We start from the raw sequence: 18,719 nt of genomic DNA on the forward strand, positions 1-18,719 counted from the left end.
CAACCACCTTTTTTTTTTATTGGGGGGGGGAATAGAAGGATTACTGTTATACTATTCCAGATATTCCTTAAAGAGGTAGGGTTTCAAGTGTCCACGGAAGGTGGTCAGTGACTCCGCTGGCCTGGCGTCGTGGGGGAGCTTGTTCCACCATTGGGGTGCCAGAGCAGCGAATAGCTTTGACTGGGCTGAGCGGGAACTGTGCTTCCGTATAGGTAGGGGGGCTAGCAGGCCAGAGGTGGATGAACGTAGTGCCCTCGTTTGGGTGTAGGGTCTGAGTAGAGCCTGAAGGTAAGGAGGTGCCGTTCCCCAGGCAAAACTATAGATTGTGAAAAGACCCTGAGCAGAGAGGTCCTAGAGGAAAAAGTATGTATGTGGCACACAAATGGAACCAGGGATTCCATCCTTACAGCCATTTAGTATTAGTCTTGGAGGTGCTCTGGTTTAAACAGCTTTAAGCTCTACAAGTGGCTGTGTCTAACCCCTGGTCCTGGAAACAGTCTGGAGCCTCAACGGAGAGGACAGAGGTAAATCATGTAGTTAGAACTTGGAACCGAGAGGGCCAACAATGACACTCCAAATTCCATTGCAGTCCACTGGGGTTTTAGAACTGACTGATTTTCCATCCCCACTCCCCAGACAGACTGAACTATTATTAGAGACAAGCTAATAACACTATGCAGCTATAAATAGTAATGATTCATTACTCAGGGCTTTCCATCAAGGTAATCTTATCACAGAAAGTTAAATTGATTCTGGCCAGGGTCCACAAACAGAAACTATGCTTCACTCGCCGTGCCAACAAGGGTCAAGCAATTTGATGGCGAGGCAAATCAGGAAGAAAAACAGACAGGGAAACATCCAGGTGCTATTGGACTGATTTCATCCTGGTAGATCAGTCAGCAGAAGCAGAGGTACTGACTGGTGCCTCCCTGTCAGGCTGGTGTTAAGGTTCAGCATGGCTCATTATAGAGGGAAATGGAATGGTGATGCTTATACTGGTTGTCATGGCAGCACATGTATGTTTTATGCATACTGGCGTCACTCAAGTCATGTCAGTCGAATGCATCTTCTTCCTCCTATATCAACTTCTAGCCTCCTCTTCCTCCCTCCACTTCTTAGACGTAATATCCTGTCCTTTCCTCATCCCCCTTCTTCGCTTCTCATCCCTCCCTTCTCCACTCTTAACAGCCAGCCCATCCTATCCTATACCATCCCAACACAGTCTAACGACTGTGTCCAGGCGTGCATGTGTATGTCGATCCTCATCCAAATCGAGGTTAGTAATGCGGTTTTGATGTCCCGAAAATATTTTTGGTCATGGGAAACTATGGCGGAAGCATTACGTACAAAAAAAGTTGCGATCAGCGCAAACAAACACACAAAATAGCACAATTGGTCAGGAGCCCGTAAAGTGGCCGCTATTCCCTCCAGCGCCATTCTTATAACTCTATTCTCCTGATTTCTGCTAACAAGCAAAAACTAAAGCAGGAAGTACCAGTGACTCGCTTAATACGGAAGTGGTCAGATGACACGGATGCTACAGGACTGTTTTGCTTGCACAGACTGGAATATGTTCTGGGATTCACCGAATGGCATTGAGAAGTTTACCACATCAGTCACCGGCTTCATTAATAAGTGCATCGACGACGTGGTCCCCACAGTGGCCGTACACATATCCCAACCAGAAGCCATGGATTACAGGCAACATCCGCACTGAGTTAAAGGCTATAGATGCCGATGTCAGGGAGCAGGACACTAATCCGGACGCTTGTAAGAAATTCCGCTACGCCCTCCCACGAACCATCAAACAGGCAAAGCATCAATATAGGACTAAGATCGAATCCTACTACAACAGCTTTCTTTGACGCTTGTCGGATGTGGCAGGGCTTGCAAACTATCATGGATTACAAAGGGAAAACCAGCCACGAGCTGCCCAGTGACGCGAGCCTACCAGACGAGCTAAATGTCTTCTATGCTCGCATCGAGGCAAGCAACACTGAATCATGCATGTGAGCACCAGCTGTTCCGGACGACTGTGTGATCACACTCGCCGTAGCCGATGTGAGTAAGACCTTTAAACAAGTTAACATTCACAAGGCCGCAGGACCAGACGGATTACCAGGACGTGTTCTCAGAGCATGTCCTCTCCCTGACCCAGTCGGTAATACCTATATGTTTCAAGCAGACCACCTAAGAATGCCAAGGTAACTGTGGTGAATTATTATTAATGAACTGTAGAGTTTAATGGACTATGAGGTAGAACTGGGTTAATCAAGAGCATAAAGTTAGAATTCTTTGTTACTGGGCCAGGAATTGTATTGGGTCATTTAATTTCACTGTGTGGGTGAGTAGAGGGGGAATCTGCCCTAGGGTCAGATTGCTTGCTCTTACTTAAATCCATGGCTGTCTTATCTGATGAGAGACTGAAACTAGCTTGTGGCCTTTTGTCTCTCTCTTCAAACACAGTGAAGAGAGCGGCACCAGGGTTGAATAGTGTTTGGGCTAGACCTTTGTCTCCTTGGTATCTTCTTTTTTTTTTGTTTTATTTTATTTAACCTTTATTTAACCAGGTAAACCAGTTGAGAACAAGTTCTCATTTACAACTGCGACCTGGCCAAGATAAAGCAAAGCAGTGCGATAAAAACAACAACACAGAGTTACATATGGGGTAAAACAAAACAAAGTCAAAAATACAACAGAAATACATATAATATACAGTGTGTGCAAATTTAGCAAGTTATGGAGGTAAGGCAATAAAATAGGCTATAGTGCAAAATAATTACAGTTAGTATTAACACTGGAATGATAGATGTGCAAGAGATGATGTGCAAATAGAGATACTGGGGTACAAATGAGCAAAATAAATAACAATATAGGGATGAGGTAGTTGGGCGGGCTAATTTCAGATGGGCTGTGTACAGGTGCAGTGATCGGTAAGGTGCTCTGACAACTGATGCTTAAAGTTAGTGAGGGAGATAAGTGTCTCCAGCTTCAGAGATTTTTGCAATTTGTTCCAGTCATTGGCAGCAGAGAACTGGAAGGAATTGCGGCCAAAGGAGGTGTTGGCTTTGGGGATGACCAGTGAGATATACCCGCTGGAGCGCAGACTACGGGTGGGTGTTGCTATGGTGACCAATGAGCTAAGATAAGGCGGGGATTTGCCTAGCAGTGATTTATAGATGGCCTGGAGCCAGTGGGTTTGGCGACGAATATGTAGTGAGGACCAGCCAACAAGAGCGTACAGGTCACAGTGGTGGGTATTATATGGGGCTTTGGAGACAAAACGGATGGCACTGTGATAGACTACATCCAATTTGCTGAGTAGAGTGTTGGAGGCTATTTTGTAAATGACATCGCCGAAGTCAAGGATCGGTAGGATAGTCAGTTTTACGAGGGCATGTTTGGCAGCATGAGTGAAGGAGGCTTTGTTGCGAAATAGGAAACCGATTCTAGATTTAACTTTGGATTGGAGATTCTTAATGTGAGTCTGGAAGGAGAGTTTACAGTCTAACCAGACACCTAGATATTTGTAGTTGTCCACATACTCTAGGTCAGACCCGTCGAGAGTAGTGATTCTAGTCGGGTGGGCGGGTGCAAGCAGCGTTCGGTTGAAGAGCATGCATTTAGTTTTACTAGTGTTCAAGAGCAGTTGGAGGCTACTGAAGGAGTGTTGTATGGAATTGAAGCTCGTTTGGAGGTTTGTTAACACAGTGTCCAATGAAGGGCCATGTATACAAAATGGTGTCGTCTGCGTAGAGGTGGATCTGAGAGTCACCAGCAGCAAGAGCGACGTCATTGATATACACAGAGAAAAGAGTCGGCCCAAGAATTGAACCCTGTGGCACCCCCATAGAGACTGCCATAGGTCCAGACAACAGGCCCTCCGATTTGACACATTGAACTCTATCTGAGAAGTAGTTGGTGAACCAGGCGAGGCAGTCATTTGAGAAACCAAGGCTATTTAGTCTGCCAATAAGAATGCGGTGGTTGACAGAGTCGAAAGCCTTGGCCAGGTCAATGAAAACGGCTGCACAGTACTGTCTATTATCGATCGCGGTTATAATATCGTTTAGGACCTTGAGCGTGACTGAAGTGCACCCATGACCAGCTCGGAAACCGGATTGCATAGCGGAGAAGGTACGGTGGGATTCGAAATGGTCGGTGATCTGTTTGTTGACTTGGCTTTCAAAAACTTTTGAAAGGCAGGGCAGGATGGATATGGGTCTGTAACAGTTTGGATCTAGAGTGTCACCCCCTTTGAAGAGGGGGATGACCGCGGCAGCTTTCCAATCTCTGGGGATCTCAGACGTTACGAAATTGATTTCTTGATTGATTACAGCATGAGGGGGTGAGGTTTGTGTATGATTCAAGAATTTAGGGCCTTGTCATGTTTAAACTAAACATGAGTGTGTGTGCAAGACAGGGGAGCGAGTGATTGGTTGGAGTAATAGTTCAGCCGTCCTCAGGGACAAAGGAAGTGGGTGTGGAGTGATAAAGAGCGGGAAACTGAAGAGGGAGGGATTTAGAGCTAGAAGAGTTGGGGATGATGGTATATAATGTGACGTGAGAGAGGAAGAACAGGGTGCCACTCTGCAGACTGGTATCGGCTTTGTTGAAATGTTAATAAAGTAATTCCTTGATGCAACAAAAACTCTGTAAGACCTTATTTGTAATAAAGTATAGTGGTTATTTTCCACAACATAATATGTATAAATGACTATTTCCCCATAGCACTCACATCTGTAGCCATGAAATGCTTTGAATGGCTCACATCAACACAATCATCACAGACACACTGGACCCACTGCAATTCGCATACCTCCGCCAACAGATCCACAGATGACACAATCTCTATTGCACTCCACACTTCCCTTTCCCACCTGGACAAAAGGAACACCTACACTACCAGTCAAAAGTTCGGAAACACCTACTCATTCAAGGGTTTTTCTTTATTTTTACATTGTAGAATAATAGTGAAGACATCAAAGCTATGAAATAACACATATGGAATTTTAGTAAGCAAAAAAGTGTTAAACAAATCAAAATATTTTTTATATTTGAGATTCTTCAAATAGTCACCCATTGCCTTGAAGACAGCTTTGCACACGCTTGGCATTTTCTCAGCCAGCTTCATGAGGTAGTCACCTGGAATGCATTTCAATTAACAGGTGTGCCTTCTTAAAAGTTAATTTGTGGAATTTCTTTCCTTCTTAATGCATTTGAGCCAATCACTTGTGTTGTGACAAGGTAGGAGGGGTATACAGAAGATTGCCCTATTTGGTAAAAGACCAAGTCAATATTATGGCAATAACAGCTCAAATAAGCAAAGAGAAATGACAGTCCATCATTACTTTAAGACATGAAGGTCAGTCCATACGGAACATTTCAAGAACTTTGAAAGTTTCTTCAAGTGCAGTCGCAAAAACCATCAAGCGCTATGATGAAACTGGCTCATGAGGACCACCACAGGAATGGAAGACCCAGAGTTACCTCTGCTGCAGAGGATAAGTTCATTAGAGTTACCAGCCTCAGAAATTGCAGCCCAAATAAATACTTCAGAGTTCAAGTAACAGACACATCTCAACATCAATTGCTCAGAGGGGACTGTGTGAATCAGGCCTTCATGGTCGAATTGCTGCAAAGAAACCACTACTAAAGGACACCAATTAGAAGACGAGACCTGCTTGGGCCAAGAAACACAAGCAATGGACATTAGACCTGTGGAAATTTGTCCTTTGGTCTGGAGTCTAAATTTGAGATTTTTGGTTCCAACCGCTGTGTCTTTGTGAGACGCGGTGTGGGTGAACAGATGATCTCCGCATGTCTAGTTCCCACCATAAAGCATGGAGGAGGTGGTGTTATGGTGTGGGGGTGCTTTGCTGGTGACACGGTCTGTGATTAATTTAGAATTCAAGGCACACTTAACCAGCATGGCTACCACAGCATTCTGCAGCGATACGCCATCCCATCTGGTTTGCGCTCAGTGGGACTATTGTTTGTTTTTCAACAGGACCTCCAGGCTGTGTAAGGGCTATTTAACCAAGAAGGGGAGTAATGGAGTGCTGCATCAGATGACCTGGCCTCCACAATCCCCCAACCTCAACCTAATTGAGATGGTTTGGGATGAGTCGGACGGCAAAGTGAAGGAAAAGCAGCCAACAAGTGCTCACCATATGTGGGAAGTCCTTCAAGACAGTTGGAAAAGCATTCCAGGTGAAACTGGTTGAGAGAATACCAAGAGTGTGCAAAGCTGTCATCAAGGCAAAGAGTGGCTATTTGAAGAATTTAACACTTTTTTGGTTACTACATGATTCCATATGTGTTATTTCAGAGTTGTCTTCACTATTATTCTACAACGTAGAAAATAGTACAAATAAACAAAAACCCTTGAATGAGTAGGTGTGTCCAAACTTTTGACTGGTACTGTACTTGAGAATGCTGTTAATTGACTACAGCTCAGCGTTCAACACCATAGTGCCCTCCAAGCTCATCACTAAGCTAAGGACCCTTGGATTAAACACATCCCTGTGCAACTGGACCCTGGACTTCCTGACTGGCCACCCCCAGGTGGTGAGGGTAGGTAACAACACATCTGCCATGCTGACCCTCAACACGGGGGGCCCCTCAGGAGTGCGTGCTTAGTTCCCTCCTGTATTCCCTGTCCACCCACGACTGCGTGGCCGCGCATTACTCCAAGACCATCATTAAGTTTGCAGACAACACGACAGTGGTAGGCCTGATTACCGATGAGACAGCCTACAGTGAGGAGGTCAGAGACCTGGCAGTGTGGTGCCAGTACAACAACCGCTCCCTCAACGTGAGCAAGACAAAGGAGCTGATCGTGGATTACAGGAAACGGAGGGCCGGGCATGCCCCCATTCACATCGACCGGGCTGTAGAGGAGCGGGTCGAGAGCTGCAAGTGCCTCGGTGTCCACATCACTAAGGACCTATCATGGTTCAAACACACCAACACAGTCGTGAAGAGGGCACGACAACGCCTCTTCCCCATCAGGAGGCTGAAAAGATTTGGCATGGGCCCTCAGATCCTCAAAAAGTTATACAGCTACACCATTGAAAGCATCTTGACTGGCTGCATCACCGCTTGGTATGGCAACTGCTTGTCATTCTACCACAAGGCGCTACAGAGGGTAGTGCATATGGCCCTGTACATTATCCTTTTTTTTGTTGCACTGACTCTCTTGCACTGGCTCTATGCACAATCACTGGACTCTACCCACACACTCACACATACCCACACACACTACAGTGACACTCCAACACACACACTACATACGCTCACACACAAATGCAGATTGACACCACACACACAATGGTGCTGCTACTCTGTTTATTAGCTATCCTGATTGCCTAGTCACTTTTACCCCTACCTGTACATATGTACATAATACCTCAAATCACCTCAACTACCTCATACCCCAGCACATTGACTCGGTACTCCTTGTATATAGCCTTAATGTGTTACCATTTCCTTTTCTATTTGCAAATGTTTTAACTTTTTAACTTCATTGTTGGGAAAGGGCTAGTAAGTAAGCATTTCACGGTAAAGTCTATACCTGTTGTATCCAGCGCATGTGACAAATAACATTTTATTTGATGTGTGACTCAGTGGGATGGGTGATAGATCACCTTAAGCCTGCCGCTGTCCTGGAGGAATGGCTTCTGTATGCATCCGTCACACTGCATAAGGCTCAAAGCAGCAGGGTGGCCGACCAGCTAATGTCCCTCTTCTGACTGACGCAGGCTGGGGTATGGGGCAGGGGCAGATAATGCCGGTTGGGGTTGGGATATTGGGTATGGGGCAAGGATGGAGCTGGGGTTAGGGCAGGGTAAGAGGATGGAGCGGGGGTTGGGACAGGGGCAGGGGCTGGGACTCTTGACTGGGGCAGAAAGACCGGTCTAGTACAGTTCCTCTGGTCTGTTCACATGACCTCTGCTCCAGACACAAGAGCACTGAGGGGCCCACACAGACCACAACAGACCACAACAGGACACAGTGAGGCCAAGAGTTCTGGATGAGAAAGCCTGAGGAAGTAGTCTCCTGAGTGGCGCAGTGGTCTAAGGCACTGCTGCGCAGTGCTAACTGTGCCACTAGAGATCCTGGTTCGAATCCAGGCTCTGTCGCAGCCGGCCGCGACCGGGAGACTCATGGGCGGCGCACAATTGGCCCAGCGTCGTCCAGGGTAGGGGAGGGAATGGCCGGCAGGGATGTAGCTCAGTTGATAGAGCATGGCGTTTGCAACGCCAGGGTTGTGGGTTCGATTCCCACGGGGGGCCAGTATAAAAAAAAAAAAAATGTATTCACTAACTGTAAGTCGCTCTGGATAAGAGCGTCTGCTAAATGACTAAAATGTAAAATGTAAATGTAAGTATGTCCATATTCAGTGGAAAAGCAGAGGGAGTGGACTGGACTCACTCTCTCTTAGTCTTTTATATTTTCATCTCACAAACGACAAGAAATATGTCAGTTCATATACAAGGGGGAGCAGAGGTCAAGGTCTATAATCTGTGTTGACACTTAGACGACCATTGACATCAGATGCTGAGATTCAGAGAACCATTCCCTAATGAACAGCAGATAGAACTTCAGACAAGTTATATGGCCCTGTGGACATCCCTTAGGACTCCTCAGCCACATATCAAAACCACTGCCTGCCAAGATAGTGATCAGAAGAAGGTATAGCAAGAGCTACAGAACAGTGGACGACCAGCCCTCATCAGAATGGCTGCTCTTGATTTGACCTTTAGCTGGGAACTGGATGACATAACAGGCCTGATAGGCCGAGCCCGGGTAACGGTGGTTTATGAGGACAGTGTGGGGTACGAGGACAGCCAGGGAGACATAATACCCATCAGCAGACCAGATAAATGGAGAAAATGGCTACCAGGCACCGCAGAGTGGAGTAAAGTAGGTCAGAGAGATATTTGCTGTGTTTGTTTGCCAAGGACAAATTGCCCTCAATAAGACATTTATTTAATTTATTCAGAAGATAAACCCCCACTGATATTTTTCATTGACATTTTAGTCATTCTGCAGACGCTCTGCAAGCGCCATGCGCTGCCAACTGAGCCACACGGGACCGTGTGATGAATCAATATGTTCTCAATTAACTATTTTGTTACGATGGGGACCAAAAGGCAACAACACACAAATACAGCACCAAGAAAACAAATAATACGGTAGATAACAAGATCTGTGGCGGATGCATGGACCAGGAGGACAAACAAGGTCAATGTGACCTTTACAATTTCATCACCTTGAATCACACTTTTTCTCAGATGGGATGCCAAATGAGAACAAACTAGGCCTAAGTGAAAATAGCAGGGGGACATTGTGCAACTCTCTCCCCCGTAGTAAAGAAGAGAGTGGTTTGACCTTACCTTGCCATCCTGCTCCTCAAACACGGACTGGTCCACATTGCAGGCAAATAGGGAGGTGGGCAGGTCATTGAAGTCGGTGATCTGGTGGAAGCTGTCACCCAGCGTGGAAACTCCCACAGTGCTTTGCACAACCAGCAGCTCCTCTCCTCCCAGTAGGTAGACCCGCTGGTAGAACGTGGCTTTTCTCAGGTTGGAAAATAAATGATCCCCCTTCATGGCTAGAGACAGAGAGAGAGAGACAGAGAGAGAGAGAGAGAGACAGAGAGAGCGAGAGACAGAGAGAGAGAGACACAGAGAGAGAGAGAGAGAGAGAGAGAGAGAGAGAGAGAGAGAGAGAGAGAGAGAGACAGAGACACAGAGAGAGACAGAGACACAGAGAGAGAGAGACAGAGACAGAGAGAGAGAGAGAGAGACACAGAGAGAGAGAGAGACACAGAGAGAGAGAGAGAGAGAGAGAGAGAGAGAGAGAGAGAGAGAGAGAGAGAGAGAGAGAGAGAGATATGAGGGTGAGCGCAGTCAAAATGCTGTGATGGCTCCTTGCAGGGAGTAATGGTGGCTTCAAGGGTGGAGGAAGTGGAAAGTCAAACTGTCTTCCGTACCAGTTCAATGGGACGGCCAACTAATCACTGATGTTACTGAATATGGAGCTCACACTCACTCAGTTAAATACACACAGCTAGTCTTGCACTGTTGATTTGCATCGCTAGCTCGTCCTAGAATAACAAATGTGTTCTGAGACTTAATCTTTATCTTGGTTATGAACCCCTGTACCCCCACCTCTCCCTCCATCCTCATCTACATTGCCTTTGGAAAGTATTCAGACCCCTTGACTTTTTCCACATTGTTACATTACAGCCTTATTCTAAAATGGATTAAATAAATACAAAATCATCAGCAATCTACACACAATACCCCATAATGACTAAGCGAAAACAGGTTTTTAAAAAACACCCTTTACTATGAGACTCTAAATTTAGCTCAGGTGCATCCTGTTTCCATTGATCAACGTTGAGATGTTTCTACAACTTGATTGGAATCCACCTGTGGTAAATTCAATTAATTGGACATGATTTGGAAAGGCGCACACCTGTCTATATAAGGTCCCACAGTTGACAGTGCATGTCAAAGCAAAAACCAAGCCATGATGTCGAAGGAATTGTCCGTAGAGCTCTGAGACAGGATTGTGTCGAGGCACAGATCTGGGAAGGATAGCAAAACATTTCTGCAGCATTGAAAATCCTCAAGAACACAGTGGCCTCCATCATTCTTAAATGGAAGAAGTTTGGAACCACCGAGACTCTTCCTAGAGCTGGCCGCCCGGCCAAACTGAGCAATCGGGGGAGAAGGGCTTTGGTCAGGGAGGTGACCAAGAACCCGATGGTCACTCTGACAGAGCTCCAGAGTTCCTCTGTGGAGATGGGCGAACCTTCCAGAATGACAACCATCTCCGCAGCACTCCACCAATCAGGCCTTTCTGGTAGAGTGGCCAGATGGAAGCCACTCCTCAGTAAAAGGCACATGACAGCGCGCTTGGAGTTTTCCAAAAGGCACCTAAAGACTCTCAGACCATGAGAAACAAGATTCTCTGGTGTGATGAAACCAAGATTGAACTCTTTGGCCTGAATGTCAAGCGTCACGTCTGGAGAAAACCTGGCACCATCCCTACGGAGAAGCATGGTGGTGGCAGCATCATGCTGTGGGGATGTTTTTCAGCGGCAGGGACTGGGAGACTAGTCAGAATCGAGGCAGAGATGAGCGGAGCAAAGTACAGAGAGATCCCTGCTCCAGAGCGCTCAGGACCTCAGACAGGGGCGAAGGTTCACCTTCCAACAGGACAACGACACTAAGCACACAGCCAAGACAACGCAGGAGTGGCTTCGGGACAAGTCTCTGAATGTCCTTGAGTGGCCTAGCCAGAGCCTGGACTTGAACCCGATTGAACATCTCTGAAGAGGCCTGAAAATAGCTGTGCAGTGATGCTCCCCATCCAACCTGACAAGAGCTTGAGAGGATCTGCAGAGAAGAATGGGAGAAACTCCCCAAATACAGGTGTGCCAAGCTTGTAGCGTCATACCCAAGAAGACTCAAGGCTGTAATCGCTGCCAAAGGTGCTTCAACAAAGTACTGAGTAAAGGGTCTGAATACTTATGTAAATGTAATATTTCAGTTTATTTTTTTGCAACCATTTCTAAAAACCTGTTTATGCTTTGTCATTATGGGGTATTGTGTGTAGATTGATGAGGGGAAAAAACAATTCAATCAATTTTAGAATAAGGCTGTAACCTAAAACAATGTGGAAAAAGTCAAGGGGTCTGAATACTTTCTGAAGGCACTGTATATCTTCCCATAAAGTGCACCTGACATGATTCAGATGAAATAGTGATCTGATTAATCAGACTGGGTCTTTTTACACTCTCTCCTCTCACAACTACTGATGCCTTCTAAAACACTCCACAGGGAATTAAAACAACGCAGAGAGACAGACACAGGCAGGCAGACAGAGAGAGAAAGAGAAAGATAGAGAGAGTCAGAGCGAGAGAGAGAGCCAGAGCGAATAGAGAGAGAGCGTGTTTACCTCTCCAAACCCCAGCCAACAGATGTTAATCTCTGGCCCAGGTCACTAATACTCTGCCAAAAGATTAGGTGACGGGCTTAGGATGGGTGATCCCACAGAGGTGTAATGGGGGAAGGAGTGGGGATGGAAGGAGGAGAGATGGAGGAGAGAAGTGGAGGAGGGGGATGTGGTAGAAAAGAGGAGAGGAGGATTGGAGGGTGAGGGGGTAGAGGTTGGAGAGAAGTGGATTAGAGGAGTAGAACAGAGAAAAATGTGGAGGAGAGAGGAACAGAGGAGAGCAGAAGGGAGGGAGGGAGGTGGAGGTGACAAGGAGATATGGAGAAGTGGAGGAACAAGGGGCTTGTCACAGTTCCCCGTCATTAATACACCCCGACATGTCCAGTCCGCCGGCAAATCAGCGCTGTCACCAGAAGCCTCATACTCACACATGGCTATTTTAGGGTCAATAGCCCATCACACCTGTCTCACACACACACACACACACACACTCACAAAGGGCTATAGATAGTGTCTGTCTGGATAATTCCTGGCCTGTGTAAATGCTGCTATAAATAGCTGCAGTACTAATGAAATGCACCGATCGCTGGGGCACTTGATTAAATTGAAGTGTTCTAGACCATGCAGAGCCCCATTTCATTTGAATATCAGGAGCGTGCCCTGTGGTCTGAGACAAGGCTGTTAGTTAGCCAAAACAAGAGCATGTGCGCACACACACACACACACACACACACACGGATGCTCTCGCACACTCTCGCACACACACACACACGGATGCGCTTTCTCGTTCGCTCGCACACAAACACGGATGCGCTCTCTTTCGCTCACACACACAGACATTTGTCTCTGCTGTCTGTCTCCGCTGAAGAGGATATGGATCTGTGTTTGACAGTCAGAGGGGAACAGGCCTAGAGAACAGAATGAATCAGACACAGTCTCGCATTCATGCGTTCAAAACTGTGAGTCAGCCTTTGATGTGCTGTCAGTCAGTCAGTTACAATGCTAGGTAGCAATGACATCTATAATAAGTGGCTAGCAATATTGATTACTGAATGTTATGACTGTATGCAACACAAACATTGTATTACAGTAATTACAAAATCTGCTTCAGCTAACCAACCAGTTACTGACTGTCTATGCAACAGTTAAATCAGGAATAGCTCATCCACACCCCACAGGAAAGCAACAATATGAGGCAGACATAATCATTCAGACTTTCAATGAGTCATATCTGCAAAGGTTTAACCAATAGCAACCTGTTGATGTCAGAGGGAAAATGTCTGAAGGGACCTGCTGTCAGAACACCACAACTTTCTCATGGGGAAGAGGGAAACACCCGAACACTGTGCTTGACTTGAGTAGCCTACCAGCACCTCACATTTTCTACGGCTTGAGCTCCTATTCTTCTTATAGAATATTAGTTCAAAAGTATTGTTGAGCTCCTGCACCTAAATATAAACAGTACCGGCACCCAAAATTAGTACCAGCACCTATTTCAGTCCAAATCAAGCACTGCCGAATCATACCTCACACCTGACAGCCTACCTCAGGTCGGATACAAACTACATCTATTGGCTACATGTACTTGTCATGTTGAACATTGAATAATAATAATAATAATAATAATAATAATTCAAGATGAATAGACAATTAGGCTAATTTTAGGTTTTTAAACGTTACTTTCAATTGCAGCAGTATTCGCCAACGAATCAAAGCACCCATTCTGCCTGCAATGTTACAAAATACTTAAGAGTGGCTGTCTAGCATGTTTAAAGAGGTGATTTGCATTGATAGCTGGTATTTCGGTCTCAGAAACGGTCAATGTCACTAAAGCATCCTAGGGGTTAAATTGGGGGAAAGGAGTTACATCACCTCTAAATTGCCAAGCAACATAAATTGAAGGCTAAACTAAACAGATGTATATTTATGAAAAATGATATAGCATAGCCTACGTTATCCTAAAAACAGCCAATTTTGGAGGACAGCACAGTCCCATCGCTAACAAAATCCCAAATGTAGGCTAACCTCTATTCAAAACTCGGTGAAAGTCGTTTTCTCGCAAGTTTGAGCACTTTCTCACCCACTGACTTTACCCTATCCACACCCCACAGCTTCAATGCAACGCAAGCGACACTTGTTTGCATCACTGTCAATTTCCCACAGAAACGCGATCTGCGAAAACCGAATCGCCATCGCTTCTCTCTACCTGTATGTGCAGTGTGGATCCGTCCGACTGGTGTGTCTTCAGCGTTGTCTCTACCTCCTAACTGTTCTTCGTGAATCAACCTTGCATTCCAGCTGCGAGACGATTATCGCTTGACGTTTTTGCAGACAGTTTGACTCACCAATGACTGGCCTGCTGCATCCAAATTATATTTGTAAAACCCAGTAATGAAATACAGCTATGTCCACAGGGGGCATTCTTTGACCAATAGTCTAGGGCTAGGCTACTCCGGAGCAGAGGGTAAAAAAAATATTACAAATTAACGTCTGCGCTTTCTAGCGCGCGCACTTGCTGGCTTCATATAGAATCAAATCAAACATGTCTTATGACATTTACTGCAGTCATGATAGGCTACGCAAATCATGTGCCTCTATGCAGGGGATATTTGACAATCAGATGCCAGAGCACGAAACTAATTTGTAAAGGTAAGCTAATGATTGGTGTCATTCAAAAGTGCCAGTTGTCTGGGATATTTAAGCACTTTGTATGTCTGTTCATTGAACGATGACATTTCTAATAGCTTCCATGCATTTATTGTAGGCTATCCCAGGCCTATAGGTAATGATTCATCACCATTTTGAAATGCATAACCAGACTGTCACTGCATTTGATGACAGGCTATCAACAATTTATTTAAACATTTTAATTATTAAACATGGTCGGTCAAATTTTTAAAAATGTATTTAACCAGGAAAATACCCTTGAGGTTAGACATCTCTTTTACGAGGGACACACATTCAAGTGTGTGTCCAGGAGCCTACCTTTCTAATCTAATCAACCTCTATCTTCACTCACTGTTTTCCCACATCAATAGGACCATTTCATTAGGCAGGTCTCTTTCCTCTTGTAAACAAGTCTAAACCTGTGACCTGGCAGATCCATAACTATTACGATAGACCACTGTCCACTAATGGCCATCACTGACGATCTCATGGGCCGATGGATGGAAATCCCTTTGTAGGCCTAATATAATTACATCAATACACACGCACATTTCAGAATAGTTTGTGTTTGTTTCAGCATTTAAGAGTAGGCTGGGCCTGAGATGGTCTATACTACTAGAAAGAACACAAACTTTAGCCTACATCAAATGGTGTAAAAAAAGGTCAGTGTCTTTATTAAGACAACCCAGTTATAGGATTGTCTTAATATTATAGGCAAAGCAATATTGAACAAAGCAACCTCAGACTTTATTCATGAAGTGAGGTATGATGCCATATGATGGTAAGTTGGGTACATGGCAATAATGGATAAATAAAAGGAGGAGAAATTAGTAAATCATCTTAAGGCCAATTCATTTGAAGGCTGTTCCACCATCTCCTGCCTTTTCAGAAGTAGTATCATTATATAGGTGCTACAACAGTGCTTTAAAATATCATAACTAATTTACTGTGCTCTTTTTTTAAATAAATAACTTCCTGAAAGTAGCTCCATTAATAAAACCATCCCCTTCTCTTTTTTTCTTTGTCAGGGGTTTGGGCAGGATTGTAGAGCACAGCACCCTCATGTGGCAGGCTGCTGGGTCCCTACCAAATGGAGATTGCTCTGGGGAGAGCAAGTATAGGTATGAGGGATTGGTACACTACAGTATTTCACTTCAGACTTCAATATTGGTATTCAAACTCATTTATGTTTTCAAAGTCCCATAAAACTAGAAACTGGTCTCCAAACGTACAGGTTTAGGCAACGGGGTCCATGTACATGGAATCATACCTGAAGAAAATCAAGTCAACAAACATGTGGAGTTCATTAAGGCATACCACCTGTTGATACAATTAAGAAAACATGTTAATTTCTCCAAACAACAAACAGTGATGTCAAACTAACATAACAAACATGAGACACTATCTTTGTTAGCATTTCAGCAGGTTAGACACAATGGAAGTTCCATTCCCTGCTACTCCAGAGCTGTCACAACAAGAAGAGAGGAAATGAAAGGTGTATAGGACTGGTGCTCTTGTTTGGTTCTAATGTGGCATTTTACCTCCACTTGCATACACAGCTAAAACAGCACAATACTCCGACTACAGAGTGAGAACGAGCGATTGTGAGAGAGAAAAAGAAGATGAGGGAAAGGGACAGAAATAAAGAGAACAGAAGAAAAAGGTTGGGCAAAGAAGGAATGCAAAAAGAATGAGAGAAAGCATGTGAACGAGAGAAAGAAGGGGCAGAAGCATCAGTGGCAGCAGTGGGGTGTCTGCTGTGTTGGTCTTTATCAGTGATAATAACCTTGAAGACTGCTTCAGTAGCACCCTGTGACTGCTGTGAGTCATACCAGGGCATTGTGTCAGTGACGCAGACAAGGCCAATCTCCTAAAATCATCAGAATCAAATTAGACTGGCGGAGGGGGAAAATGAAATATGGGAGTGTCATGCACAGCACGCTCCCCTGAGTTATTTCTGTGCCTCTCCCTCCCCTCTCTCTCCTCCTGCCGCTGTACCCTGACTATGTGAACATTTCAGCAGCCTCCTGTGTGAATTAACCACTGAGATTGCAGGATGCTAGGTCCAGCATGACAATGATGTTGTGTGTGATTACACTGTGTTCAGTCTAGCCAGTTCCTGTTCCAACTATTGCTTCTAATGGCCTGGAGGGATGACATTTTAAATGCAGACAGCCAGAGGGGAGACAGATGGGAGACAGAGGATAGCAAGCCCTTTGGAAGGCATCACCAGACCAGACTATTCTATGCAATGCTCATCGATCAGCTCATTTACTGTAAACAACTTGATCTTCACAAATAGCTTTAAATTCTTATTTTACTGGTGCAAAATAAAACAACCCCCAAAAACATTGAAGCCATATTCAATCCGATGCCTTAAAAATCTAAATACCCATTTCATGCTAATGTGAAGCCAGCCTTATTCATTAGATTGAGTACTACTTAGCTGGATGTGAACAGACAAGTGATTCATAGAAGAGATACAAGCAGTATTGTAGTAGCTACTCTAGTGTGTGTTCTGAAGACAAAAACATAATATCTGTTTTTCTAGCCTTCCTGGGTACTGGTTTCGGCCTCCTCCAAATGCCACGAGCACTTCCAAGACATCCTTTACTAATTCCGCTTTCTCCCATTGTTCCTGTGGGAAGAGTGAAGAGATTTTATTTTAGAAAAAACATCAGCTTTATATACATATACAGTGGGGGAAAAAAAGTATTTAGTCAGCCACCAATTGTGCAAGTTCTCCCACTTAAAAAGATGAGAGGCCTGTAATATTCATCATAGGTACACGTCAACTATGACAGACAAAATGAGGAAAAAAAATCCAGAAAATCACATTGTAGGATTTTTTATGAATTTATTTGCAAATTATGGTGTAAAATAAGTATTTGGTCAATAACAAAAGTTTCTCAATACTTTGTTATATACCCTTTGTTGGCAATGACACAGGTCAAACGTTTTCTGTAAGTCTTCACAAGGTTTTCACACACTGTTTCTGGTATTTTGGCCCATTCCTCCATGCAGATCTCCTCTAGAGCAGTGATGTTTTGGGGCTGTCGCTGGGCAACACAGACTTTCAACTCCCTCCAAAGATTTTCTATGGGGTTGAGATCTGGAGACTGGCTAGGCCACTCCAGGACCTTGAAATGCTTCTTATGAAGCCACTCCTTCGTTGCCCGGGCGGTGTGTTTGGGATCATTGTCATGCTGAAAGACCCAGCCACGTTTCATCTTCAATGCCCTTGCTGATGGAAGGATGTTTTCACTCAAAATCTCATGATACATGGCCCCATTCATTCTTTCCTTTACACGGATCAGTCGTCCTGGTCCCTTTGCAGAAAAACAGCCCCAAAGCATGATGTTTCCACCCCCATGCTTCACAGTAGGTATGGTGTTCTTTGGATGCAACTCAGCATTCTTTGTCCTCCAAACACGACGAGTTGAGTTTTTACCAAAAAGTTATATTTTGGTTTCATCTGACCATATGACATTCTCCCAATCCTCTTCTGGATCATCCAAATGCACTCTAGCAAACTTCAGATGGGCCTAGACATGTACTGGCTTAAGCAGGGGGACACGTCTGGCACTGCAGGATTTGAGTCCCTGGCGGCGTAATGTGTTACTGATGGTAGGTTTTGTTACTTTGGTCCCAGCTCTCTGCAGGTCATTCACTAGGTCCCCCCGTGTGGTTCTGGGATTTTTGCTCACCGTTCTTGTGATCATTTTGACCCCACGGGGTGAGATCTTGCGTGGAGCCCCAGATCGAGGGAGATTATCAGTGGTCTTGTATGTCTTCCATTTCCTAATAATTGCTCCCACAGTTGATTTCTTCAAACCAAGCTGCTTACCTATTGCAGATTCAGTCTTCCCAGCCTGGTGCAGGTCTACAATTTTGTTTCTGGTGTCCTTTGACAGCTCTTTGGTCTTGGCCATAGTGGAGTTTGGAGTGTGACTGTTTGAGGTTGTGGACAGGTGTCTTTTATACTGATAACAAGTTCAAACAGGTGCCATTAATACAGGTAACGAGTGGAGGACAGAGGAGCCTCTTAAAGAAGAAGTTACAGGTCTGTGAGAGCCAGA

The 18,719-nt window shown here is 44.9% G+C and overlaps 1 protein-coding gene across 1 annotated transcript in view; it reads right to left on the reverse strand.

The window, feature by feature from the left end:
* Positions 1 to 14,282, reverse strand: part of LOC311108559 (calcipressin-2-like) — a 109,776-nt gene extending 95,494 nt beyond the window's left edge. The window contains exons 1-2 of the mRNA XM_084151214.1: positions 14,180 to 14,282; positions 9,402 to 9,619 (exon numbers count right to left, since the gene is read on the reverse strand). Of these exons, the coding sequence (XP_084007340.1) occupies positions 9,402 to 9,617 (216 nt within the window). The 5' untranslated portion in view covers positions 9,618 to 9,619; positions 14,180 to 14,282. The remainder of the gene's footprint in view (positions 1 to 9,401; positions 9,620 to 14,179) is intronic.
* Between the last annotated feature and the right edge of the window lie 4,437 nt (positions 14,283 to 18,719).

Source organism: Coregonus lavaretus, assembly GCF_964263955.1.
Source record: "Coregonus lavaretus genome assembly, chromosome: 33".
NCBI lineage: Eukaryota > Metazoa > Chordata > Actinopteri > Salmoniformes > Salmonidae > Coregonus > Coregonus lavaretus.